Source organism: Urocampus carinirostris, chromosome 13 (genome assembly GCF_059441175.1).
Source record: "Urocampus carinirostris isolate Australia breed hairy pipefish chromosome 13, RoL_Ucar_1.0, whole genome shotgun sequence".
NCBI lineage: Eukaryota > Metazoa > Chordata > Actinopteri > Syngnathiformes > Syngnathidae > Urocampus > Urocampus carinirostris.
The window spans coordinates 40,778,036-40,805,205 of NC_142361.1; the positions used below are offsets into that span (position 1 = coordinate 40,778,036).

General features: G+C 40.5%; 1 protein-coding gene across 1 annotated transcript in view; it reads left to right on the forward strand.

Annotated features, from left to right (window-relative positions):
• The window catches only part of slx4ip (SLX4 interacting protein), a 51,851-nt gene that overhangs the window by 13,826 nt on the left and 10,855 nt on the right, over window positions 1-27,170 (forward strand). Inside the window, exons 2-5 of the mRNA XM_088351366.1 lie at window positions 1,897-1,986; window positions 2,375-2,501; window positions 24,510-24,587; window positions 26,880-26,953. Of these exons, the coding sequence (XP_088207492.1) occupies window positions 1,897-1,986; window positions 2,375-2,501; window positions 24,510-24,587; window positions 26,880-26,953 (369 nt within the window). The remainder of the gene's footprint in view (window positions 1-1,896; window positions 1,987-2,374; window positions 2,502-24,509; window positions 24,588-26,879; window positions 26,954-27,170) is intronic.

The following is a 27,170-nucleotide window of genomic DNA, read 5'->3' on the forward strand; positions in this document are numbered from 1 at the left end:
GTTTTGTACTTCTTTAGCAATTCACAAATATACTTCGCTATGAGGACTTCTACGGTTGTAAATGGTCAAACGCTACATTTGTTTTCCCCTCTATACTTTAACCTCTGCATATTTTTTCTTTATCCATTATAGTTACTAACGAGTACAGCTGAGATAATGCCTTACGATAAAAACGAGTGATCTATTTTACTTAACAAAGGCATATACTGAAGCATTGGTACCATGTTTCTCAGCAAAGAATTTTAGCAACATGAGCACACCATAAAAGAAATAAAGACACACATAAAGTTAACTTGGGAACATGAAGAAAAGATCTCTGACCCTGAATTTGCTCGTAGGCCAGTGTAGTCGTACGGGGAATTATTTTGAAATTGGTATTCTTTGCCCCGGCACATTTTGCGAGCAAACCTTCCAAAACATGATCTCATCTAGGAAGTCAATTATCGCAATCGGCTACATTTAGTCTTGACAGCGTATTGAGTTTAAACAGACAAACGGAGGGTTCAGTTTTGGCCCGTGTCCAAAAAATTGGACCTTACGCCGTCAGTTTCTGCACTTGCGTCATTCCCGGCTCGGCGCGAGGCCTTGGGAAGGGACGTCCCTATGGAGAAACTTGTTGACTTGAGTTGAGTCATGTCGCGGGAAACTTTGCTCAAAACAAAGCATCGAGTATGCTGTTTTTATTGCGGTACTTTCTGGAGATAGTCTACGTCCTTTGCTGTCCCAACCAAGGAGAAGCCAGCTATAGTCTGTTTTAGAAGAGACATTAAAGTCAGTTAACTTTCTGTGTCAATTTTGGCAATGTGGTGGCTAATTGCCATTGACATGATGATAAAGAGCTTCCAGACTTGAATTTGTGTAGACTATTGGAAACCTTACAGGGTGGGCCGGTCTCTCATTTGTAGACTGTTCAAATGGCAAACATTGCTGTTCAACGTTTACTACAAGATGAGACCTGGATAAACATTTCGAGGGGAAAGAAGAAATTACTATATCAAAAGAATATTAGGAAAGGTAGCCAATGTTCACAAGATAGTGCTTGCAGACTGGCCTAAGTTCTAAGTGCAATTACATCAGTAACAGTGATATGAAAAAGTATGAGACAATAAATAAAATATGAATACACATTTTTCTATGCATAGGCAAACTATTTTTTTTGAATCTTCTATGTGCTTGTTTAGGGTGGTAATGGCCCTGGGGAGAAAGTCTCTCTAAGCCTCTAGGTCTTTGTTTTAAGGGATTTGCGCCATCTCGCAGAGAGCCAAAGGTGGCAATGTCCCCTAAACTGGGCAGAGAGCAGCCCATTATTTTCTGGCCTGTGATGGTGACCCACTGTGAGTTTCTCCTGTCTGCTGCCAGCAACAAACACCGCAATGTTGTATGCCAGTATAAAGAATATCAAATGATGCATGACATAAAAGTACAAAGGAAAAACATGTTTTAAGAGTGGTTTCTAGGGGCGGGGGGATGTTTTATGGTCCAGAGTGTGAAATCTGGGCCTATTTAACGCAACACAAAGCAGGAAGTCATGACTGAGATTCTTTTTTAAAAGGCAATAGGTGGATGGGTACATTGTTTGTTTTTCATTGCCTTTTACGTTTCACGGCCTAGAAAGAAAACCTTTTTTGGACCAAAATTTGTTCAAAAAGACCGGTAAAGACAACATTTCATGATAAGATGAAGCATAAGACCACAGACACCATCATCATATGTTTAAAGGCCGGGAAAAAAGATGTTCAGATGCAGAACGAAGTGAGAAACGCCCCGAGGAGTGACACGGAGGTGCACAAAGGGGGCTCATGACTGTTTTGTTTGGCTGTCAATCAATCACACTCAGATGTCCTTTGTTGTCTACGAGCCGGACGGCCTACAGCAACATATTTCTTTGTGTTACAGTGTGGGAACTTTGCCGTCCTGGTGGATCTTCACGTCCTACCTCCGGGCGGCCCGCAAGACACCAGTTGGTTCCGTCCGAGCCACGTCCAGGTGGGGTTACACAATGAAAGGTGGATCCATCCGGGGCCTTTCAAAGAAAACGGGAATTCGAAATGACTCCTATAGAGTGTTGTGGGACCCTGGTGGGTTGACAGTTTAGGAGGGGTTTAGGCACCGGAAGAAAAGTTTCTCGATTTTTAATTCAAACACATCGATCAGGTGCATTTTTAGAGCAAAATTAAGACGCCAGAGCTATGATGAATGTGTGCCCTTGTAAATGATTGAATCCCTAATCCACTAGTTAAAGGCGATGACACAGCAGGGGGGTGGGGGGGTTGTTGTTGAAATCCACCCCCCACTCCCCTCTATTTGTTCTTTGTTTGCTGTGTGTTAAAAAAAAGCATAATAAAAATTAAGTCCTACCAAAAATGTTTTACAGGAAGTTACAAGGCTGATCCGCGAGGCCGTGGATCAAAGAGTCAAGCAGTACGCCGAGTCCTCTTCCAAAGGACGACAGCCCAAAAACAAAAAGGAGCTAGCGCCTGCTGCAGCTTTTGTTGCCAAAGGTATTTTTTTTGTTAGCGATCGTCGTTACCTCGTCAAATGGTCCTCGTTATCTGATTTTGGAGATTTTTTATTTTTTTTATTTCAACAATAGTTTTTATTGGCATCAGAAAAATAAAACAAACTGGGAAAAACATATTAAAAAAAGAAAAATGAAATACATAAAAGTGATTTGTATTATGTAGGGACTCCTATTGGTTAAAAAACTTAACAGTATTGATTCAATTGATAATCAAAATACATGATGCATCACATTAGAGTGATTTCTAAATTACCCGTAGGTTGAGAAATTGTCATTTATTTTACATAAAATGAGTTACGCCTAAAGGGAGCTGACATATTCTTCCTCCATTTTGCTGTTAAAGGTCCTACACATCTCAAAAAGACTGGGGGGAAAAAACGAGAAATAAAATGGTGTGTTTTGGTCCCTTTTAGTTTCCCTGTAATATTCTTTGTGCTTTTTAGCACTTGTTTTTGGCTGCACTACACGATACAGTGACATTGAGTGGTCAAATATTACACAGTGCAGTGGTTAGCACTTTCGCAGAGCATGCGAAGGTCCCCAGTTTGAGACCGGGTGGAAACATTTGTTTTGGAGAGGAATGGGCGCCAGTAGGCTGTACCTGACCAAGACGCACCACAGAAAATGGTGCCCCTATGGCCCTTGGGGTTAAGGGATCCTCCAAGCCAACCAAAAACCCATTTGAAATATAGTAAATGAAGGAAGATGAAATACTTAAAATAAGATGCCTTTTTTAACTGTCGTCGTTACATGATGAAATGGTTGTCGTTGTCTTATTTTGTAAATTATTAATTTCATTTATTGACATCGGAAAGAAAAATAACAAGTTAAAATAGAGTAAAATAAGAAAATGAAATACTTTATATATATTTCCAAAGCAGTATGATTGTTTAGGCACTATAACATCGCATGAAGTGCACATCATCAATGAGCAAATTTACAATATTGGAGTAGCCGTTCGATAGAGGTATCAGTCTTTAAAAATTATTTTTGGTGCTGTGGGTCTCGATATTTTATAAAGAAAATAAAGTATGCCTTGGCTGAAAAAAATTTAAAAAACAGTACCGCTGTATTACATTTATAGTACACTCGGGCAGAAGCAAATTCAAGGGACAGTGTCTGGGATCTAAAGCACTGTGTATCTTTCCCACCGGAGGTGTGAACAGAAGCCCGGTTTAAGATTACGGAGAGTCATATTCATAGTGACAGGCCGAAGAGAGACAGACGCGGCTAATGACGAAGATAGCAAACAAACACTCTCCGTCGTGCCAACGAATGGACGAGCGCCGTGTCAGCGCCGAAATATGCCCGTAAAAAACCATTACGCTTCTCGAAAGACCGCGACATGACTCGACGCAAAAACCCCTTCTCCCAACACGAAAAGGACTGCCACCTCCGAAGGAGACAATGGCGTTCCTGTGCCTTCGTCCCATGAGAGCTCTTAAGTCGGCGTAATGACATTTCGCGGCCTTTCCTGAGCCTCGTGACTGCAAGGTGGGGGCTGGGAAGGCATCAAAAAAGGGATGGGGAGGCTTAGCCCCGGGGTCGCCCTTACGTTTTCGGATCCGAGGCCAAAATGAAAGTCCTCCTGAGGAAATCCAGCTAAGTTGTTCGACATAAATGTTTTGAATTTTTCTAACAAGTCGTGTCAGCTGATCGAATATTTTAATGTGGCGGCAGGGGACTAATAATCGGATATCTTTGTCCTATCGGGACGAAGACTGCGATGTCATAATAGGTGGCTATCAGTCCGATACCTGTCAGCATGATAATTAACGTGTACCCCATCCTAAGTAAGAAGTGTCTGCATATATAAAACAATTTTTTTAATGTAGTGGTAGCACACTCCATCTCCTCTTCATCACTTTGTCACGTATGCAAAGGATGGGAGAGCTAAAGACCAGTCGCCTGGCTTAGCAATTTTTTTTAACAATACTCAAGAGAATAAGCGGTGCAGATAATGGATGGATACCAAAATACAATCTACAATATTTAAAGTCCTTTAAAGTTTAATATTTCTTTTTTCCCAATCTTTGAGGATGGCCCTTATTGTGCATTTTTCAGTTTATTTATCTTTCAGGACGTCCTTCGTCGTTTAATTTATGTGTTACCTATATTTCAGGTCAACGTTTTGTTGTACTACAATTTCCAAACATGAGTCTTTGGCACAGTGAATTTCCACCTTGTCGTTTGCTTCAGTGAATTTCAGCATTGAAGGTCAACTTTAAGCCAGAAAGGGGCGTCATATGCAGAAAACTTCCTTTTTGCAGCCCAAGTTGACATCTAACTATGACTGTGGAATTGTTCATGTCTTATGTTATTTGTTATTATGTTATTTACGTTATTATGTTATTACCAGGTTAATTATTGGAAGTAGATTTAAATTGACTCAGTCAACCACTAAAGAAATCATTTTACCGGTGGGCACTGGTGAGCTAATTTCAGAGCACGTCCGCAGGCACCTCAGCTTTCCTTTTTGGGCATCACGTGAGAGACCCCTGATCTAGAGTCGTCGGTGCAAAAAAGTGATGTTTAACTCACGTTTCAGTTTGGGCGAGGGGAGAAAGAAATGTAGAAATGATTTAGATATTGTTCCAAACCAAAATCAAGAGTAGATAGCTGGTAAATGTTGAGAGATGTAGTTGCATTTAATGTTTTGTGATTGTGGCCAACGATCAATCATGGCTCAATTACGGTAACATACTACTGCAGGGGTCGGCAACCTATGACATTTTTTTTTTCTTTTTTAAGCGTATAGACATTTTCAGCTGCGTACCGTGTTATTTAGAAGCTTTACTTGAAAAGTGCTATATAAATGCAGACCATTTACCATTAACGTTAGTGCTCCTCCGTGTGTCAGCGCGTGTTTGCGCGGCGCCTCGCAAAGGAGAGATCCGTGTCTTAACCCAGCCAACGAAACACACACGCGCGCGTAAAAAGAACGAATCATGAAGGCTCCACGAGTGAAAACATTTCGTTCTTCCCAGCCAGCGTGGAAAACCATTGACTGATGGCGACTATTTTAAAGAAGCGTGTGTGTGTGTGTGTGTGTGCATTGCTGCTGTTATTTCAAGTTTTGATATAGTAGCTGACCGTATTACTTGTTTTTGATTGTAGTTTGTAGTTGATGAAGAATGGTTGATTCTGGTTAATTCTTGTGGTCAAAAGTTGAAGTCAGAATGGCGACAGGCCTTTCCACCTGTTGTTCACATTCATATTTTAGTTAATTGATGAACAAAAACTGTGGAAGATAAATAGGTCAGTTATACCAGTGCTTTTCAACCAGTGTGCCGGGTCACACTTGTGGCCGTGAGACCTTCCAAAAAATCAGGCCATTATTCAGTATTTTTGCACTCTTCAGACGAGGAACTGTAATAGTCATCCATATCGGTAGGTGGCAGTAGATTTTTATATACTTTTATGTAATTATTACCAGCTCGGTGGCCTTGGGGGCCCGCCCCGAGACTGGGAGGTTGTGGTTCAAGCCTCGGCCGAGTCATACCTAAGACTTAAACATTGGTATCCGTTGCCCCCCTCAGCATTAGGGGTTAGAATTGGGGGGTTTGGTCACCTAATGACTCCCAACACCCCAGTTGGGTTGAGTGAGGGGGCTGGGAATCCCCTCCTCTGAATCAATCTCCAAAAAAGAGCCAGAAATGACACTAGCCACCTCCCACTAGGGGGATATGGCTGTGGTATATATATAATATATACATATAATAATGATGTAATAATTATCTGCTCTTGAGGTAGTACAGTACATTTGATAACTTCATTTGTTTAACAAAGCGGTTTAAGATTGTACTGTAAAAAACAAAAACATAAAGCACCTCATTCTTTTTTATTTTAAGTATTATTTTCTTCTTTTGTATAGTAATTATCTGCTTATGAGGTAGTACAGTAAAATATTTGACATCACTTCATTTTCAAACATTTTCGACGGACGGTGTGTTTTTATAAATAAAAGTGTACCTTGGTTTAAAAAGGCTTGAAAAACACTGAGTTATACGATTAAAATGTCTATCCATGTCGTATATTTGGACTGGTGTAAAATGACAGCTCTGTTGGATATTAAAAAAAATGTTGTGCGAGTCGTTAACTTGGTATGGCACACTGATTTACAAGGACATTTGAAAGTGGCACTCCGCACCCAAAAGCTTGCTGACCCCTGTACCACTGTAAGACCTTGTGTATAGCACGCACCCAAACTCTCCGTTATTTTTGTTGTGAAACAAATTTTGCAATTTACGCAAATACATACGGTCATCATATGCACATAAAGGACACATAAGTCGTTCCTGAAGGTTTTGCTCCGCACTACCGGGGTTCCATAGCTAATTAGCATAGATTTCTATCCCCCACTGTATTGCAATTTCCCCACCTCAGAAGGGATTCATGTCTTACCTTGGGCGTCTAGTGTACAAGAGTAGAGAAATGTGTTTTGCCACCAGCGCCCAACGTCAAGCAGGTTTAAGCCCCCTTCCTAGAGCTGCCAAGTGGAGTCAGCGCTGGGCCGTGCAGCGCTAGCTAGCAAAGCCCTCTCCCACGGCTATTAGTGACCATTCATGTGCGGAGCCTGGGAAAATGCCTCAGCGGGCCGGCCTGGCGAGCACTGAGCACGGCCAAAGAGAATGGCAGGTGCGGCCTCCCCTTCTAAGCCCTGACACCTGTGCGGGGACGGCCCTGCCAGGCAGAGTCCGTGGCTGAAATCCACTCCGGTTTCAGTGCCACCGAGTGTTTTTTTGGCACGAGGCGTCTCCAGTCTTCGCTGGCATGAAAATATTCAGATTCAGATTCAGATTCAGATCTACTTTATTGTCATTCTAGTACACGTGTATACAGAACGAAATGTCGATGGATCTGACTCCCACAGTTTCCCTCAGTGTCCTTCAGTGTACAGATATAAATAAAGCTGTATTGTGTTATTTACCATAGTGCCGATAGTGCAAGAAGAGACGCTAACCAGATGTGCAAGATGGGCAGTCAGGTTAACAAGTCAGGTACACAGTACCATTATATTGTAAACAATAACACTGTAAGTAATAACACTGTAAGTAACAATAGTGCAGAGATCAAATGTGCAAGGAGTGGCAAGCTATAAAAAAAACTGCCACTAGTGCAAAAGTCAAATTAGCAGCCGTTTAGATTTAAGTTAACTATATGTTAGATTGACCATTTAACAGTCTAATGGCCAGGGGGACTAGACTATTGCGGAGCCTGGTGGTCCTGCACCGCACACTGCAGTACCTCTTCCCAGAGGCTAGCTACGCTACGCTTCTTAACCTGCAGAAGGTGAAAGACGTTCAGCTCTGTGGTTGCTCGCAGAGGTAAGAAGCAACCCCAAACCCGGTTCCGTGGGTGTTAAAGCCTAACCCAGCCCGAGCCCGACAAATAAACTTGAATTGCAGGGCAAACCCCAAATTTCATTTCGGGAGGAGAGTTGATTTATGAGAACAAGTAAAGCCTATGTTTTGTAACCAACTCTAAGTGAAACCAGACTGTTTAAACATTTTCGTCTTTTGGATTTCTCTGTCTGCGGAGGTTACATTGACCAACAATTCGCCATCATTGACAGATTCTTTTTTGAAGAGTTGACGGTAAAATTTGAATGCCGTTCGTCATTTTGACAGGTCAGAAATCGGGCCATAAACCACACCGGCTGTTTGTCCTTAAGAATCTCGTGCAGCACTTGAAGGGAGAGAGAGGCAACAATGACGGGTGCATAATGGACAGAGACACAATACAATTGTCTTACATGCCATTGATATCAACATTGCGAAACGTTAGACACGGCAGACTAAGGTAAACATGGAATAAAAAAAATAAGATAAAAGATTGTCAGGACAGATAGGCAAAACTATTTACAAAGTAGTGCTTTGAGACTGACGAGTGCATCGTAACCAGTGTTTGGAATAACAGCATTATAAATAACGCAGTTACAAATTGGTGTTATTTTTTTCAATAAAGGGATAAACTAATTCATTATTTTTTCCCCCATGATAACGCTGTTATCGTTTCTGAGGGTCTAAAGCAGCGCATGACTTTGTCTCTTCCTGTGCGTAAGGGAGAGAAGCAGGACATCCTGGGTCAGGCTTTTGGCATATTTATTCACCGACAACACACGAACGTGAACACGACTCTCATTCAACCTAACACGGCAGCCATTTACAATAACACGCTATTAAATTTACAGTACTTAACATCTCATTTGGGTAAACTAATGTAAGATTATTTTTCAGTGGTTTCTCTTGCTTGTTCTTTCTCTCTCATTTGTTCTGTCTCTCTTTATTTCTCCTTTTCCCTCCTTTCCCCCCTCTCTGTCCCTGTAATCATCTTGTCCGACCTCCATAAGAATGTTTTTCCTATACAATTTGGCCCCTGAGCTCAGATGAGTCGGACACCCCTGATGTCGTTTGTAAGAAAAAACAGATTACATTTGGGGAAAAAAGACATTTAAACTTCCTACATGAGTTATATAACCAACTGTACAATGAGTTTTGTTAGCGTAAGGGGCACTAGTCACTGATTTTAGCCGCAACGATACTTGCGCTAAGCTCGAATCATAACCCTCACTGCCAGCCATAGCTTTTCTGTGTTAGCAAACACGTGGGGGAGGCAAAAGCTATGGAAGCCCAGGAGGGACAGTTTTATAATTTATACTGTCGTTTTAAAAAAAAAAAGTCAAATAATAGAAACATAAGAGTCTGAATGGTACATGAAGACTATATGTTCATCTTCTTTCCTGACACGAAGAATGGCATCAGATAACGGAACGACGATCCTGCTGTCCATTCTTTCTTCTTCCGCATGCAATTCTTCAAAGAAAGTCTGTTTAGTTCAGGAAGGCGCATCAAGGATATCGCCGGCCGGCCTCTCCCGGGATCACATTTTTTTCCGGGCCTCCTAAAAGCGTTGCGTGTTCATTCCGCGTGTACAAAGGCCGAGCCTTTGCTGGGAAAAAATCTCTCTCTTCATCCCTTTGAAAACATCAATAAATCACATCACGATGAGCTAATCATGGACTCAAGTAGCACTAGTTAGAAAAAAAAAAACAGGGGTAATGTTCTCCAAATATGGACGCTCTTGTATCGCTCACAAAAAAAGAAAACATTCCTAAAGTAGAATGTCTTCGCTGTCATGTGAAAAAATATATATCTTCATTGCTGTCATTGACTTTGACATTTATGGACATATTAAAAATGTAAACATTCCAAAGACAAGGTAAACATCTCTTAAATGGATGGGGGAAAAATAATTTTTATGGAATCATCATTAAGTTGTTAACTAAATTGTTTTGTTTAATATTCTTTTCTTGCAGTTGATGATTGGAACTAATACTCTAAAGCGACACTATTTTGGGGGACATTCTTTTACCACAGCTGCACCGTTGGAAATGAAAACACCCAAAAAACAATGATAATGATACTAATAATAACAATAATACCCCTAAATTTGGTGTGTTTTAATTTTGAACACAATTTTACATTTTCATTTTTGTGTCGTATAGTTTTCAATTGTATCCATTTTCTCTTGTAAAATGAGAAAAAATATTTCTTAGGATTATCAAAATTATCAGATTTTTTTACCCTATTTTCTGCCCTAACCCTCAGGCTTAAACCCCAAGACCTTTCCTGAAGACCTAAAACCTCTTTGTAAACTCTAAGCCCTGTCTGTAAAATATAAATGTTAATTCCTTATCCATAACCGTAAGCCCTAAACCTAACCCTAAACTGTTTAGCCCCAACTCCTCTGACCCCTAAGCCCTAAAACCTCATTTTAACACTAAACCCTAATCTCTATCCCAAACCCTAACTCTTAGCAGTCACCCTTAATCCTTAGCCCAAACCATAAGCCCTTAAACCTAAATGTGTACCCTAAAACCTTATCACTAAACATAACCCTATATTCATTGGAAAACGTTAAGACTGTTTATTTTATGTTTGTCCTACAGAAAGCGTATCATTTTCCATTATCAAACATTTTTGATATAACGCCAGGGAGCCACTAGGGAACGCCAAAGAGACGCATGTTTCTGCCCCCTTGCCCTAAGCCGTAACCTTCCAATTTTAACAATATTTTAACTTGTTTTATACTAGGGCAGCCCGATGAAGTGAAATCTAATCGATATTGCAAATTGATGAAGTGCGATTGTGTCATCTCAAGACATTCTGCGTTTTTTTCAAGGATTTATAGTTCCCTTTTCTTGTTTGAGTGGCCAACCAGAATTGTCACCGATCAGGTTTTAATGGCGCCAACCAATGAGAGGCAAGTTTTAACAGCACTAGCCAATAAAGGCGAGGCAAAGTTTGCAAGCAGCAAGCCTTACACCCACGTGTGAGCAGACAGCAACCGTAACAAAGAGCGCGATGTTTACTTAAAGGTTGAAGGATGTCACGAGTATTAACCCTTGGATGCATAAGTGGGGTCAAAAATGACCCCATGGGTTGTTATTCTTCAAAATCTTAAAAAAAAAAAGATGTAATATTGTTGTATTCCAGGAATTCCTCATTAAACAGAAAATGCACTTTTCTATTAAAATCGAAAATTGCATGGAATTAGTAATAAAACACACATGAGAGTGACTATTTGTATCTTCATAGCCTGATCCAAACCAACAATCGGGACCTTAAAGGACACAATAATAAATGCAGAAAACTCTCTTCAAGGAGTTTTATTATTGTGAAAACCTTTTTGTTTCCTTTCCCGACGCCGCCGCCGTCCTTCCAAAAAGGCGGTCGCTTTCAAATAGCCTGCCGAGGAAACGTTGGCTCCTAGGAATGTTAAAAGCTGTTGACGGCTTATTTGAAGTGCTAACAGCTGAAGTTGTTACGACGCAAATTCTACAAGAACAGCCATCCGTACTTGCCCCCCCTGCCCCCTCCTATTAGTGGCCACCGGCGTGTATTTCCGTCCTTACGACAAAGCACGTGCATGACTTTGACTATGTTAAACTTGTGTTCACCAAATACAATCCGCCCCCGAGATACGGCACGAATCTGTTCCGAGGTGTGTACGGCGGGGGATAAATACCTCTGCTTCTTAGCGAATGTGTTCCGAACCCCCGGTAACCCAGATAAAAACAATAACAGAAAAAAAATAAGTATATCGTTATGTGTAATATACATGTGTACGATAGGCTTAAATATCCATCTATCCATTATCTGCACCGCTTATCCTCAGTAGGGTCGCGGGGGAGCTGGAGCCCATCGCAGCTATCTCCGGGCAGTGGGCAGGGGACACCCTCGACTGGTCTCGGGGCACACAGGGACAGACAATTCGCTCGCTCATTCATACCGAGGGATAATTTGGACCTCCCAATTAACCTTAGATGCGTGTTTTTGGAAGGTGGGAAGAAACCGGAGTGCCCGGAGGAAACCCACGCAAGCACGGAGAGAACATGCAAACTCCACACAGGAGGTTCAATCTCATGACCTCAGAACTGTGCCGCACACGCGCTAACCACTGTTCTGCCGTGCTGCCCTAGGCTTAAACAACATAAATGAATTTACATGTAAAGGAAAAATAACATTGCATGCTGTGAGCACCAGTGCTGTATTTTATCTTATTTTTTGTGTCCGATAGATCATTTTGACTTTTTGGTCGTTTTTTGAGTAGCTTGTAAGATGAAACAGCGTGAGCACCCATGCATTAGTAACAAATCAATTGGTGTTTTGAATTGTTTTTGTGGGTAGATCATTGACTCTGTCAATTTGTAAATAGCTAGCATGCTAAAATAATGTGTGCACCCCTGCTGTAGTGTATCAAATAGTTGGTTTAGTGGTTGATGGATCATTTTGACACATTTTTGGAAGTCGCTCGCTTGCTAAAAAAACTGTTGATTAAAAAGTGCTATTTTGTTTATTTGTTTGCATATTTGAATATAAGTATGTTTTATCATTGTTGTGGTCAGGGGTTCATTTTGACTCGGCCGTTTAGTAAAGTAGCCTGCATGCTCAAAAGGCTGAACACTCCAGCTGTAGTGTAACAAATAGTTTATTGTTTTATTTTGTACATCCCTTTGACTTAGCAAATGTCTAAGTAGCTCCCATGCAAGTGTGAGCACCCTTGCTGTATTGTCGCAGAAAAATTTATTTATTTTAGAATATATGGGGTTAATCGATCATTTCAACTGGGTCGATTCAGAAGTAGCTCGTCTGCTGAAAACATTTGACTATCAGTGATTAAATAATTAATTGATGTAATACCACTGGAAAATAATACAACATTTGCATTTTTGATGGTAAATAGTCTTTATTCATGTAGCGCTTTTCACATCACTGAAGACCTCCCAAAGCGCTTTACAATGTGCTTCACGCTTACCCTCACACACTGATAGCGGCGACAGCCGTGCAAGGTCTACCTGCTTATCAGGGGCATTACAGCTTCAGTGTCTTGCCCAAGGATACTTCCACATTTCAGTCAAGGGAGCCGGGATCTTTTTTTCGAAGTTGTTTGCATCCTTAAAAAATATGAGTGCTGTTGTTACTTACCTATTTGATTCAATGTTAATTCAATGTTCCATATGTTGAGCAAATGGGTGAGAAGAAAAATAGTGCTGTTCAGCCACCTTAAGCCAATTTTAATGACACGGGAGACCTATCCCGTTAGGCCGACTTCCCTTTTCCCCTAGCCATTTCGTCTAGTTTATCTTCCTCTTTCCCCAAAACATTTTTTTGGAATGTCCGAACGTACTTCCTGCTTACCACATCGTCACTGAGAGCGTAGGTTGTAGTTTGTATTCTTCCTTGTGCTTTGCATATCTTGTTTTGCACTACACAAGTGGTCAAATATTAAACCTATAAATATGTTGAGTAAATTCTGTGCTTCAAGATTGATAAACACTATGGAGGAGGGTTTCCTAAGGAGGACGCAACCATCATTCAATCAGCCCAAATTAAAGATGTTTTAGAAAAAATCCATGAAGTCTCAGTATTTGTAGAAAAAAATCACCTGGGAAAGGTGTTGACAAGTCACGCAATCGCTACGTCTACCTAGGGCATTCTCCACGGATTGTCAAAAGCTCATTGAATCCGAGGCAAAAACTTAAATGAATGTTTTTATTATTTACTTTATTCTTTGTTTTTCTTTTACATGATGTTCCTCTCGTTTTATGTTTATTGTGCGGTAATCTCATTTTAACATGTATTTGCTTCGTGTTCTGATGCTCTTTTGTGATGTAATAAAAATATCATACTGTACGTTTAGGAACAAAGTTTTCAGGTTAGGAAGCTACTCCCAGAACAAATAGAAATACTACGTAGAGATAGTTCATTTTAGGCGCGAATGACAGCAAAATAGAGCCGGCAGGTCCGACGAACACGGTTCTATGTTACAGTGGCCGAGCCCTAATGCAACTTTTTGGCTTTTTTTCTTCACTTTTGAGCCCCGCCTTTTCGAATTCCACACAAGTTTTTCCTCTTTTTTTCTTCTTAACCCGGTCCCCGGGGTCAGCCTCCGCCGCAATCCCCGGCATAGCCGTCACCCAACACTTTTTCTTTCCCATATAATTAGAGGGCGAGCTTCAGCACCAATCGCATTCATGTGACCGTTGGCCACACAGCGTCTTAAAACTCCACTTTCTTTTTTATTGTTTTCTTTTTCCGTCCGGAAGAATTTTTCTTTGTCATGTGCTTCTCGCGGATTTGCTTGTGGACAGCTGTCACGTTAGGGCGGTCGGCTAAATTTGGCATTGGAGGAAAAGAACAATACACTCTTAAAGGCGCTTATATGTTGTCCACTCAATCCTTTTGGAACAAAAATATTGAGGATTTCCTTTCTAGAATGATATTGTTTTCAACATTTCTGCCCACACTTTATTCATTTGAAATACGAAATGTTTCTCTACTGGGAAAGTTAGAACTGTCTCATATCAACAAACCAAAACCCCCCAAAAACAAGGCCTAATATTTTGCTTATTTTAAGAAAATATTTTTCATATGTGTAAATTATTTGACATAACCAAATTAAAAGTGTATGCATACTATAAAGATTATTATTTCTTATTTCAATATAAAAAAGGAAAACTGTCGTAAATTTAAAATAATTATTTTCTAATTTGTCTAGATAAAAAGTAAAAAAAATTCTCAATATTCTTATTTTAAGGATTTTCTATTTTTACTTGATAACAAGTAAAAATTGTCCTAAGTTATTTATCATTTTAATGTTTATATTTTTGATAAAGAAATATATGTAAATTACAAAACAATATGATTTAGATTAGCCCAATTATCCGCTTTCGCGGATATATTCTACAATTTGGAGCGGCCAATTAACTTGACATGCATGTTTTGGGGAATGTGGGAGGAAACCCACGCAGGCACAGGGAGAACATGCAAACTCCACACAAGGAGGCTGCGGTAGCTGGACTTGAACCCTAAACCTCTGCACGCTAACCACCCTTCCTCCGTGCCACCTTGTTCTTAAACATGCTCACTTTAAATATTATCTTTTAATTTTGTACTAGTAAAAGACTTGAAATTAAAATGTACTATAAATTATAGGTCGACCGATTATCGGGTGGGCCAATTATCGGCATTGAGATTTGGGAATTTTCGGATATCGGTATCGACATTTTTTTCATTCAACAAGATGATTATTAAATCTCATGCAGCCGAGACCCTCTCTTCTTGCTCCAGCTCAACCCTTCCCTCCTCCTTCCTGCTACCCACCCCACGCTTTCTGATTAGATAAGCGACCGTGGGCGGAGCCACTGAAGCAGGGGAGAGCGTAAGCTCAGCTAACTTGCCCCTGCATGCCTGTGTCAGTGATAGAAAGACGTGTTGGTAATATAGAAATGGTAAAAAAAAAGTGTCATTAACTTGTTCTAGTGATGTACGTTCCGGTGGAGCCCAATACATTAGCTCTTATCGTAACTTTAGTTTTTCAATCAAGTATTTGTGATTGAAAGAGAGCATAAAAAGCATACTAACGTGGAAGTGATGAGCTCTTACCATAACAGTATTTGGTCAATCAGGGTGTATAACGGGAGTGCACACCATGGTCAATTTGCAAGCTCTGTTAAAATTCCGCTGCACTTTTTGGTTTAAGTTAATTTAAGTCGTGCTGGTTGTCTCGTATTTTTTTTGTGTATTTATGCGAGCTGCTGCTAAGTCTAATTTTATTTCCTGCACTATTCGTTTTTTTATTTAAGTTGTGTTGAAATTCTAATTGATTTACTTTTAAAGTTTTCAGAAAGCGATTCAAGTTTTATAACAAATATTATTTGTTTCTTTTCGCATTATTCAAAATTCGATATGCCAATTTTTAAGCTTTTACAACTAATGATTATTGGCTCTAAATATGGGTTGTCGGCCTCCTCTTAATACTAATAATCACACAATGGCCTTTTTTCTTGTTTTGCTTTAAAATCAATCGATATTGTTGTACAGTCTTTTTTGCTGTTTTTCAGATTTTAGAACAGAGAAAATCGTCATACATATTCTCATTTTATGGACCATTATTTTCCTTATGGTTTCAGGCCACACAATGGGCATTTTTCTGACTACATTCAAAAACCAGCAAAAAATGTTCAGGATTATATTTTTTTGTTGTACCAGAAAAACAAGTCAACTATTGAGTGATAGAAGAAAAAATGTGTTCAATCGTCTGCAATGCAACTCCTATATTTTTCGCAGTGAATGGCGGCAATCTGATATTATTAGTTTGCATGTCCAAATATAAATCGTCAATGTTCTTTCACAGATCTGCAAAATAGTCCCCGGTCGCTGGAGGAGCCGGCCCCCTGCCACCACGCCGGGGCCTATTTCGTAACGGGGCCAAAGGGGTCCCTCACCCCGACGTTCAATTGAGCGCTCATGAGCAAATATTGATGCAGGTGCTTATCCTGCAGGACAGCTAAAACGCACTCATCTCTTTCCAGGAAAGCCCCCGCTTGCAACTTCCTCATCTCCTCTCCTCTTTTCTCGCCCACGCTCGAGAATTGAGAGAGGGAGCTCGGGGGCCCCGCTTCAAAGGCCGCCTGTCCAAAAAAAAACCCAATTTTGTCTTGCTCCCGTTAGTTAAAGACTCGACACCACACAGCTTTCATCTGCAATATCACTTTTGTGTAACGTCACTAGGGGGTGCACCAGGTTAGCAGGTTGTGCATCGCGGGTTTAGAAAATTACGCGATCCATTATCCCTGATCGCGTGTTGATGCGAGCGCAATTTTGTCTGGGCTGGCGCTCTTTTTTGCCGTTATTGTCTTTCCGCTTAAAATGAACTGATCTTGTGTGGCGGCGGTCCCGATTGTATGTATTATAGCTACAAGCAGGGACCAGCAGAGTGCACTTTTGTCCGGAGGCGTGCCATTGGTTTTTTTTACCTCTTTGTCATTCTGTCCAACAAAATGTAAACTGTATTCATACGGCCACGATCCATTATCTTTAAGCCCAAATCGCTGTGAGGCAGGAGATGTTCCGTTTTTGCCAGCCTAAGATAAAATGTATAGTTGTAGTTGAGATCCAATGTCCCCGGTCGACAATTGCTAAAAGCAGGGGCCGGCAGAGTGCACTTTTGTCGAAAGATGTGCCGTTCTTGCCCACTTACGATAAAATGCACAATTTTGGTTAAGATCCAATATCTCTGGTTGACTATTGATGCGAGCAGGGGAGCAGCAGAATGCTTTTGTACTGCACTGTTTTGGCCAAAACCCATTATTCCAAGTTGACTACTGCTGAGTGCGGGAGCCCCGAGTGCAAATTTGTGTCATTTGTACCTTCATTGCTGTCATTGACAGGCTATTCTTTTTTCCACCTAAAATGAACAGCATTGTTTTGGCCACTATCCATTATCCCCAGTCATCTATGGCTGAAAGCAGGTGCTAAGAAAAAATGTTTTTGTCATGTGTTGCGGCCCCTTTTTCCATTTAGTTCTGCCTAACGGGGTGGGGGGGGGCTTAGTTTGCGGATTATTGCACATTGTGGAGCGATTTGACAGATTAAAGTATACTTTATACAGTGATAATCTAATTATATTAAGCATGAATTTGTTGAGAATTGAACAGTTTTTGTTTAACCATTTAACCAGCTATAATAGCACAAGTCAAGCCATTCTTTCCGCAAATGCCAGTCGGGCCGAGCGTTGCCCCCTTTGCCAGATTCTGCCTAGCACCCGCGTTTCCGTCGCCATCATCCCAAGCGCTCGCGTATCTTAAAATAAAATAATGTCCCGGTCACATTGGTGCTGCAATTGTATCTGGCTGCACTTCCAAATATGTGTGCCATGGCCAGCGGTCATATGCGCCACTCAATGACAAAGTCTGCTATTTTCAATACAGTAGGTGTGTTGGAAAGGAGCACATAAATCACTGGGGAAGACAGGCAGGGAAAAGAGAGAGCCACGCCTCGTTTCGGGACGAGCCGAAGAATCGCTCGCAGCCGCAACAGGATCCTGCAGGAATGAGGGTGTTGACGTGCGTATCAGGATATAACTGAAATCAACCCCGTGCCACTCTGGTTCCTTGCTTTCCGGATCCCGCGTCTTGCCGCGTCATTGCCCTCGTCGGCCCTTTTGCTTTTCACTTTTGTCGACGTGACGTTCCGCTCATTGTTTTCTGGGGAAGTGGTGAAAGCTGTTAAGAGGGCCTCCGAAACACATTTAAAGACTCAGCAGTTGGCTATTTTAACGCCACGGGAGTTCTGGCTCTTTTTCTAGAAGCCTCAACTCACTTTGGCTCCCAAACGGCTCCTCAGATTTTTTTTTTTTTTTATGATATATTATCAATAATAATACAACATGATGCACCAAATGATTTAGTCATTTGTTAAGTCATATGCTTTGCAGGGGATCCCCCAAAAATACTTAATTCAAATGTTCAAGGATCTACAAAGAATTTTGTAAAATACCAAACAATTTTAACTTTTTACATACTGAGCATATTTAAAGTTGAAAAATAACACAGAGTTCCTGAAAATCCAAAACAACAAAATATATATTAAAAGTATTAACTACATAACTACTACTACTACTACTTTATTATTGTATTGTTCTCAGCAAAGGGATGCTGCTACTGGAAATGTGAATTTCCCTGCGGGGATGAATAAAGTATCTATCCAGTGCAATAAATAATTAAAAACATAACTATTTACAATTCTATTTGAACCAATTTAGACATGTATTGAAGCTGCGTGTGCATTGTTAAAGCTGAAAGGCAGAATTCATGTCATTTTATAGCAGCCCCCATTGACACCTAAAGATTGTAGATCATGGATAGGAACAGCGCAAAATAGCACACAGTATGTGTAGCTGCAAGTTGGCGGCTTTATTTTAGTTATCGAGGCCAACATGAGCAAATAAATGCTCGTTTGATTACTTCTTTTGAATGTACCAGAAGATTTGGAAAAATGTACCTTGAAAGTGCTTGAATTTGACCAGGAAAAAGGTTGACTCACTCCAAAACACACGGGGAAAAAAATCCACATTGTGCATTTCTTTATGCACGAGACCTCCCACGGTCAAAGAGGAGGGAGGCTCCGTTGTGGGAGCGAAGCCGTAACGTCAGCTTAGCATGAGGGAAGCCGGGCAGGGGGCCAAGAGAAACCCTGTGATGTTCGCAGCGTTATGAAGCGGGAGCAACAGCTGACGTCTCCTCGCTCCCCGAGCCGGCGTCAAAGCCGTCCCGGGAATTGGCGAGCGCCGGGGAACGCCGAGGAACTGGGATTATATCCCGGCTTCTGAAAACAGAGCGGCCGTCGGAAACTCTGGCCGGAATTGTCGCCGCGCGCCAATAGAAAATACAGTGGCTTAGATTTCCCTTTGAAACCATTCAAATGTCTATATCGAGTTTGTTGCTACCTTAGCATTAGCAAACGCGAATCGAATATCACAGAACGATTTGCCACACAGTTAATCATCGAAATCTGACTTCACATACGTGGATTATTCTTCCTCATGGCTGCCATTTGAGCATGCGAACCTTCACTCCAAATATGTCAAATATTGAATGTTCAATATTCAACATTTCACCTGAAAGAGGGACTTTCAAACCAGCTCAGGATAGAATTCTGAAGCATTTTTTCTACCAATGACTTCAGACATGACATAGGCCAAATGTCCATTTCTTTCTCCGCGCTTTCTGTCCTCTTTCACTGAGATCTGACACTTTCTTTTTTTCTTTCCTCCTTTCTGTCCTTTCTTTACCTCTCTCTTTATTGAGATAAGTTTGTCTTCTCTCAGGGTTAGCATTGGGCGTCCCATATAGCGCCACTGCGTTTCAGCTGCCGTTCATGTCATGATTACTTATATGACTCAGCTGTGCCTGCTCATTTGGCGCCAACCGCGGGTTCTGATTGGCTTTCTGTCACTATTTGAACCCTGTCCTGTCAATCCCCTGTTGTCAGTCCGTCTGCGAACCTCAGTGTATACTAGGCAAGCCTTTTTCAACCCTGACTCCCACCTGTCCAGTTTTTGCTCCCGTCTGTCTCTGGCTACGACCCGTTTTGATCCTGACCACGTCTGCTCTCCCGTCCCAGCTTACGTCCTCTTTTTGTCTCCGACTGCGTCTAGTCTCCCGTTCTGGTTTTAAGACTCGTCCCCGACCACGCCTTGCTCTCTCCCAGTCACGGTGCATAGCCGTAACAGAGGGTAGAGTAATCGGGTGGATAGGTTATGCTTAAATTAGCCATTACTACTAACGTGATGAAAAAGAATGATGACTGTTTATTCGCCATGTTATCACCATTTCGAAATGTATTGGTTCCCACAATAAATAAGCGTAACGAGGTGGACGTGTTATTCTTTTCCTTACCTGTATGATGATACAACATTGAAAAAAAGTTACACCTAAGAGTCATGTGACAAAAATGATCGCCGGCAGATGTTTTTTGTAGAACTCATCAAAGAAACGGGGGAGAATGTTTATACTGGGATGCGGCATATTTGAGAGATTTTAAACATGAAAAATAGAGTCATAACTGAAATTCAATTTTGAGAGGAATATCATCATTCAGGTCATACAGAAACACTGAAAAACCGTGACTTGATTCGATTTTTCCTTGTAACAGAAGTCAATTATCATTTCAGAAAGAAGATCGGTGTCTTTTAAAACGACCCTTTAATTACTCAATACCAAAATGATCAATTATTCAGTATTTCTCACGCCTAGTATATAGAAAGTACTACTTATGTGTAATATATGTGCAAATGACTAAATAACATAAAAAATGACCTGTAAAGGTCAAATCAAATCTGATTTACTTTGTGACTTGAGCCGGTCCAGTGGAATACCGGGTGGATACAGAGAGGGTAGGAAACAACATATTATAATGTCCTCGCTCTATGCCCCTTCTTATTTTTAAGTGTCCCGAGCTGAATGGGTGACAGCCATATTCTGCGTTGTTGTGAGAGATGACTACTCACAATTATTTTTATTTTTTTTTTCTCTCAGAGGCCAAACTGAGTCTCGACTAGGTTTCCCTCCAGGGCACAGTCATATTTGAAAAAAAAGGGATCAGAAACATTCCAGGAAATTTCACTCGACATGTGTAAGAGTCTGTCATGCCACAATTTATTTTTTTTAAATGAAAAAAAGCAATCTTCTATCGATGCATAGAATCAGTATCACGGTTACTTTAAATAGAGTTGAGTCATTATTGCACTTGTTTATAACCCAAAGTCATTTTTCCCAAAAATGTTTAAAAAGGAAATGAATCACTTGTTGACATTTTTGACAGCTGCTCTGAGTGGAGCTCCATATTTATTAAAAATCCCAAAAAGAGACAAGGTCATAAACCTGGCCGTAAAAACTCAAGCTTGCTGTCTGTGTAATTGCATGCCATTATCCCCCGAATCAAATGACAACTTTTTTATTTTCCATAATGAAAGGTTTGCAAATAGCAGATAACGAGAAATAGTTTGACGTGCAGCCTCACGCTCGACGTGATAAAACACCCTCACGGCTATTTTTAGCCGTGAAACACTTATACGGGGTTCGTACCGGTGCTTGAAATCCTTGAATATGCTTGAATTTTAACGTTGTGTTTTCAAGGTCAGAAAAATGCTTGAATTTTAGGTGGAGTGCTTGAAAATGTTGGCAATGCCATGTTTCATGGCTCTCTGACTTTATAGACCATGCAAGGGGAAAAAAAAAAATATATATATATATATTTAATTAATCTTGGTTATATATTTATTAAAGGGATAACTACAACACTGACTTTTTTCATTTTCTCCTTTTATATTTCCTTTTTTCTTAACTTCTTTATACAACATAATCATTCGTAATATAATGCTTCAAAGCAAGCGAGCCGTTGGAGAGCCGGCTCTCTTTCATGAGTTGAGACGAAAAAGCCATTTCTCTAAAAAGAGACGGACTTCCTTTCACTACACAACTAGCAAATGAAATCCGAGGCGGCAGACACATGCGCACACTAGCATCAAACCCCTCGCTTCGTTTGCAATGGGAAAAAAAATGATACCGAGATAGAGGCTACCGCGGCGAACTGGTTTGACTCGATTGATTTGCCGTTTGGTGATCGTCGGTGTATACCGGATGGTACCCATCATTGACAAATTTGCGTTTTTCCGTACAGATTTTGTCGTACACGTCTTAAAATGCACAATAATTTTACTTTGTAGGGCAAAAACGTACAGCTTGACCGATATGATAACCCCTAGCAAAAAGTATGGAATCACCAGTCTAAGTTTTTGGTTGAAGTGAAAGATGAGTCATTTTAGTTGTGTTGAAATTCTAATGAATGTACTTTTAACGTTTTCAGAAAGCTATTCAAGTTTTATTTGAATTTATATTAAAAATATACCTTCTTTTTTTGGTATAACCTACGCCAGTTTTCAAATGAATATCGGTTCCAAATATCAGTTACGAGCCTCCTCTCAATACTGAAAATCGGTATCGGCACCGATAAAGCCATAACGGTCGATCCCTATTAGGGGGCAATAATTATTACACACTGTCCCTTTAAAAGGCCCAACCGGTCGGTCTTTCCCACGAGACGCTCCCGCTCGCTCGGCGATTCCGAAGCGTCGATCGGCGTACAAAGGCCGCTTGTATCGCCGCGACTCGCTTTTAGTCAACAAATTCCGAGCAGATTAGTCGAGCGTCCCGCATAGCCACACAAAAACCTCCGTGAGAAAAAAGCTGCAGGCCCACCGTGAGAATATCCAGGAAAACAACAACAACGCTTTGGTAGATTACAAAATAAAATGTCGACGAGACACAATCAGAAAGGTGCAAAACTTTCCGCCTCTTTTTCTTATTTCTTCTTCCCATTTTTTACTCCTTTTAAAAAAATAAACAAGCTTTTTGCTCTCTTTCAAGTCTCTGTAGTTTGTAGTCTTCTTTGGACCCATCCAGTGGACGAATATCAAACACTGTCTCTTTAAGAACAGCGAAATGTTCTCATCAGCGCTGCTTTTGTTGAAAATCCCATTTGCCCCAACCCCACCCTAGCTTCAGCTGGCCCCAACTCCATTGAGTTTAAGACCCCTGCCTTAATATAAGGCTGGTATTGGCTCTCGTACCACTAACAGAGAAACCATTTGCCAATACTTTTATATAACAATAAATAATTGACAATTCATCATTCCTTTGATTCATAGCCCTCAAATGGACACTAGAGGGCAGGACATATTGTATTCACTGTCGCAATAAAATGAGGTGGGTCTCACCACCAATACCAAAGTTTGCTGGTTTTTTTTACTCAGATTCTAATAAAACAGTTATTGTGTATCATATCAAGATACATGCCAACTTGATATTTCTATGTAAAACAAATTATTGACAAATGGGGACCAGAAGGGATCACTATTTGTATTTGCCTCTGTGATACCAATACCGATACTTTAAAACAAGGCACCGATACCAATGTCTGTTATTCTCTTTTGCTATATCTAATACACTTGTAATTAAGTAACATATCAGAATACATACTAACTCAGTAGCCATATCTTTATCTGCTCTTGTGATACTGATAGCTTAAAATAAGGCTGGTATTAGCACCTATACCAATTTCTGCTATTTTCCCCTAGTTCTAATAAATATGTAATTATGTAACATATCAGGTGGGACACATGCCAACTCTGTAGCTCTATTTTTTTTGGTATTATTATTATTATTATTGTTATTATTATTATTTTTGTTTGCTTTTGTGATACCGATATCCTAAAATAAGGCAGTTTTTGGTACTAATATCACTAATACATAAATCACCTTCCAATGTTTGTTATGTAAAGGGAAATTATTGACTATTATTACTTTAATTTATTTTATTAAATGGGCCCTAGAGTGCAGCATGCATCTTCAAGCACCGTTGTGCTAACGATACTCTAAAATAAGGCTGATATCGGCACCTATACCAATAGATGTGATTAGTATCAAATTTTGACACCTCGTGATACACTATGTATCGAATGCTTGTTGTTACTACCAATCAAATACTCCACAGACATTCTGCCAATATTTTTGAATCAAAACTAAATATTGACAATTTATTGTTCATTTATAGTTCACATTGTCCTCTCTTGTGATAGCGATACCGAAATGTTTAAGTTTGTTATCAAGCTCCGATACCACTAGTATAAAAAACACACCCTTCATATTTTTATATAAAAACAAACTATTTGCACTACTTTATTCCCTTCATTGAGAAGGCTTGTTTTAGAAATGATGACTAAATGGCAGCACATCTTTTTATAAATAGTTGTGATACTTGAGATACCTTCAAATGGGGCTGGTATCAGCACCGATACTAACCTCCTATTGTCTTTCATGTGCAATGTTTGGCTGTCGTGATTTACAGTATGTGTGGGAATAACAAAGCGTCATGTTACTTTCTCAAGTCTTTGAAAAGGGATTTATTTATTGAGTCTGTGATTGGGGGAGGACTCCCGTGCCAAAAAAGTGCTCCGGTTTCTGATTTCCCAAGACGAAGCAATCATCCGTTCGTTCACGCGCTCCGCTGCTTTTCCTGTTCAGTCCGTGCAGTCGAGCGCAGTTCATGGATGTCACTTTTCCACCCTTTTCTTTTTCTAGGGAAACATTTCAACCTGGTGGCCAATTTTCTCAAGCGCCACTGCAACCTTCGCTGTCTCGTCAAGCAACATTATGGAGGTACGTGATTTTTTTTGATGAGATGTACTCCTTCGTGGCTAGCCAAAAGCATAGACTTACAAGATATGGTGATGGATGCAATTGTGGCTATATATCCACTTTGGCATTTTCTCTGTGGGGCCGAAAATACAACAGAAATGTCCTGGAGGAATCAAACAGCACGCTTGGGGCTTTTATTTTTTTAAAGGTAGAGTATGGGTTCATCTTTTTTTTGCATACTTACTATAAGCAGGGTTGGGTAGGGTTACTTTAACTTGATTACTTTCAATTACTTTTGGATTACTCCAATACCAACTATGCTAATAAAAGACAAAATAAACTAAATATGAATAAAATGACTCCATTTTGTGCAGGCTTGGGGCGTAACGGAATACATGGAACGGCAAAAATGATGTTGGCAAGCTGTTTGGATTGATTTTCATTTTGTTTCTGTCGCATTTTATGTTCGTTTTGCCGGATATCAAGCCGGAGAAAGCGTACCACGTGTTGTGAGTCATTATTTGATTCCTATTTAGTTTCTTTTGTCTTTTATTAGCATATTTGGTATTGGAGTCATCCAAAAGTCATTGAGAGTAATCCAGTTAAAGTAACCCTACCCAACCCTGACTATAAGTCCTATGTCTCTTTCTCCCATTTAAAAAAAAATGGTGCGACGCTAGTTAGCGTATTTTCACTTTTCGCGGGTGGTTTTGGTCTCCATTAACCGTGAAAACCCAGGGATCTCTATAAGTAAATGTTTTTTAACAATCTCTCGCTCCGGTCGAGCCGAATTTCCCACAGAAAGACCAGAAATCGTTGTTGACGTTTCTCCCCCTCACGTACTTTTACGTCCTGCCTCTACCTGCTCCTGCAGGCGGCGAGTGAGAAAATGGAGCCAAGTTGCCGGAAACGTAGCGGCACGGCCCATGTGGCGTCGGTGACCCTCGGACGCCTTTTCACGGGACCGGCGCCGTCGTCTTCCCCTCACTCGAGTTCAAATGGGATCGCCTGGACGTGGGGCAAGGGGATGTTGAGACTAAAACTGTCTTGTCACAGCTTGTCCCCCAGAGTTCCGGATGGTTTATTGGGACCCAGTTTTCAATTTCGACTTGGCCTATTGTGCAACGGCGTCTGTCATTGCCATCTCACGTATGAGAACAGAAACCCAGAAAATCACTTTGTGTGTTTTGAAAGGAACCTCTGCTAATTGGCTCAGAACCACTACCTTAGATAATTGCATTAAGGGAAAATAGTATATAGTAAGTACAGTACTTGTAGCTCTTATGCTATTAGGGAAGAAAAGCTACTGGACTAGTTCTAGATTTGATGAGGGGTCCAATGAATAAAGGAAACCCCAGAGTCAAAATGAATTTTATCATTTAATAAACAATAGACACAACAATAAACATTTAACATACATTAAAGTAAAACAACACTATTACTTGGTTTAAGGTGTTTAAGAACCCTGTTTTATATCTGTTTCAGTTTAATGGCCAGTCATCTATTCTAATTTTTGTCCTTTGTGAATCACACAGTCATAAGTAGAGTCAAATGCAGGTGTTTTTTTGTTTCATTTATTAATGGAAATATTTGAGTTGTTTGATCAAATATTGTTTCCTATCAAAGTTTTATATTTTTTTTTTTTAACTATTTATTTTAAACTGCCTTTTAACAGGGGTCACAGACTTCCTATGCACAAAATAACTAAACATACATGTGATGTGACCTTTTGTGAGATGTAACTTGAGGTGGTCAAGTGGAGTTAGCGGGTGGATGCAGGCGTGATGGAGACAGGGACGGCAGGTTAAAAATGAAACTTCCACTTGCAAGTTGTGTCATCTACTTTTTAGATTTCCTATCATGTCATTACAATGTTACGGCCAGGTTTATTATTGGGAGTAGGTTTAAAGAGACCGAGTCAACCCCTGAAAAAAATCATTTTACTGTTGGGCACCGGAGAGCTTTTTTCATAACAGGCCCACGTTGGAGATCACTGGTCTAAAAGACATTCTTCTGAATATTTCAAGCTCTCTGCAAGTCATCATCTTGTTCCCCAACCCATATGGTTCTGATATTTTGGATTCAATATATATATGCAAAAAGACAAGTAAAATATGCAAACTCCCCTTTAGATCCTCATTGACGGACAGCATTAAAATGGAAACTCCTCACAATAAACTTGAACAGGCGCTGTCATCTTGTATTTATTCCCAGGGAAAGTAGCCGACTTCCACCGCATTTCCTCCCGTCTGACACCGATTGAGGAGGAAAACCGCAATATTTACTGTTGTGATGTGCGTGGCCTCTTTGCAGAATTGCGCGTCTTTCCCGAGCGCTACGTGGTGTGCCTCAGCCTTCCAGAGGACGGCCAAGCGAACTCCACCGCAGTGAGTCTTGTTTAGACTTTCTCTCCTCTTCCAGGCGCCTGGCGCGAGATTTCTGCAAAAAAAAAAAAAAAATACAGACTTGCCGGGAGTCTGACAATGGAGACAAACTCTCGATAATTCCAAATTGAAAGAGTCCAAAAATTGTTGTTTTTAAAGGAAAAGGAAAGGAAGCCTGCGAGTAATTGAAAACAGAACGGCAAAGGAGAAAATTGAGTTG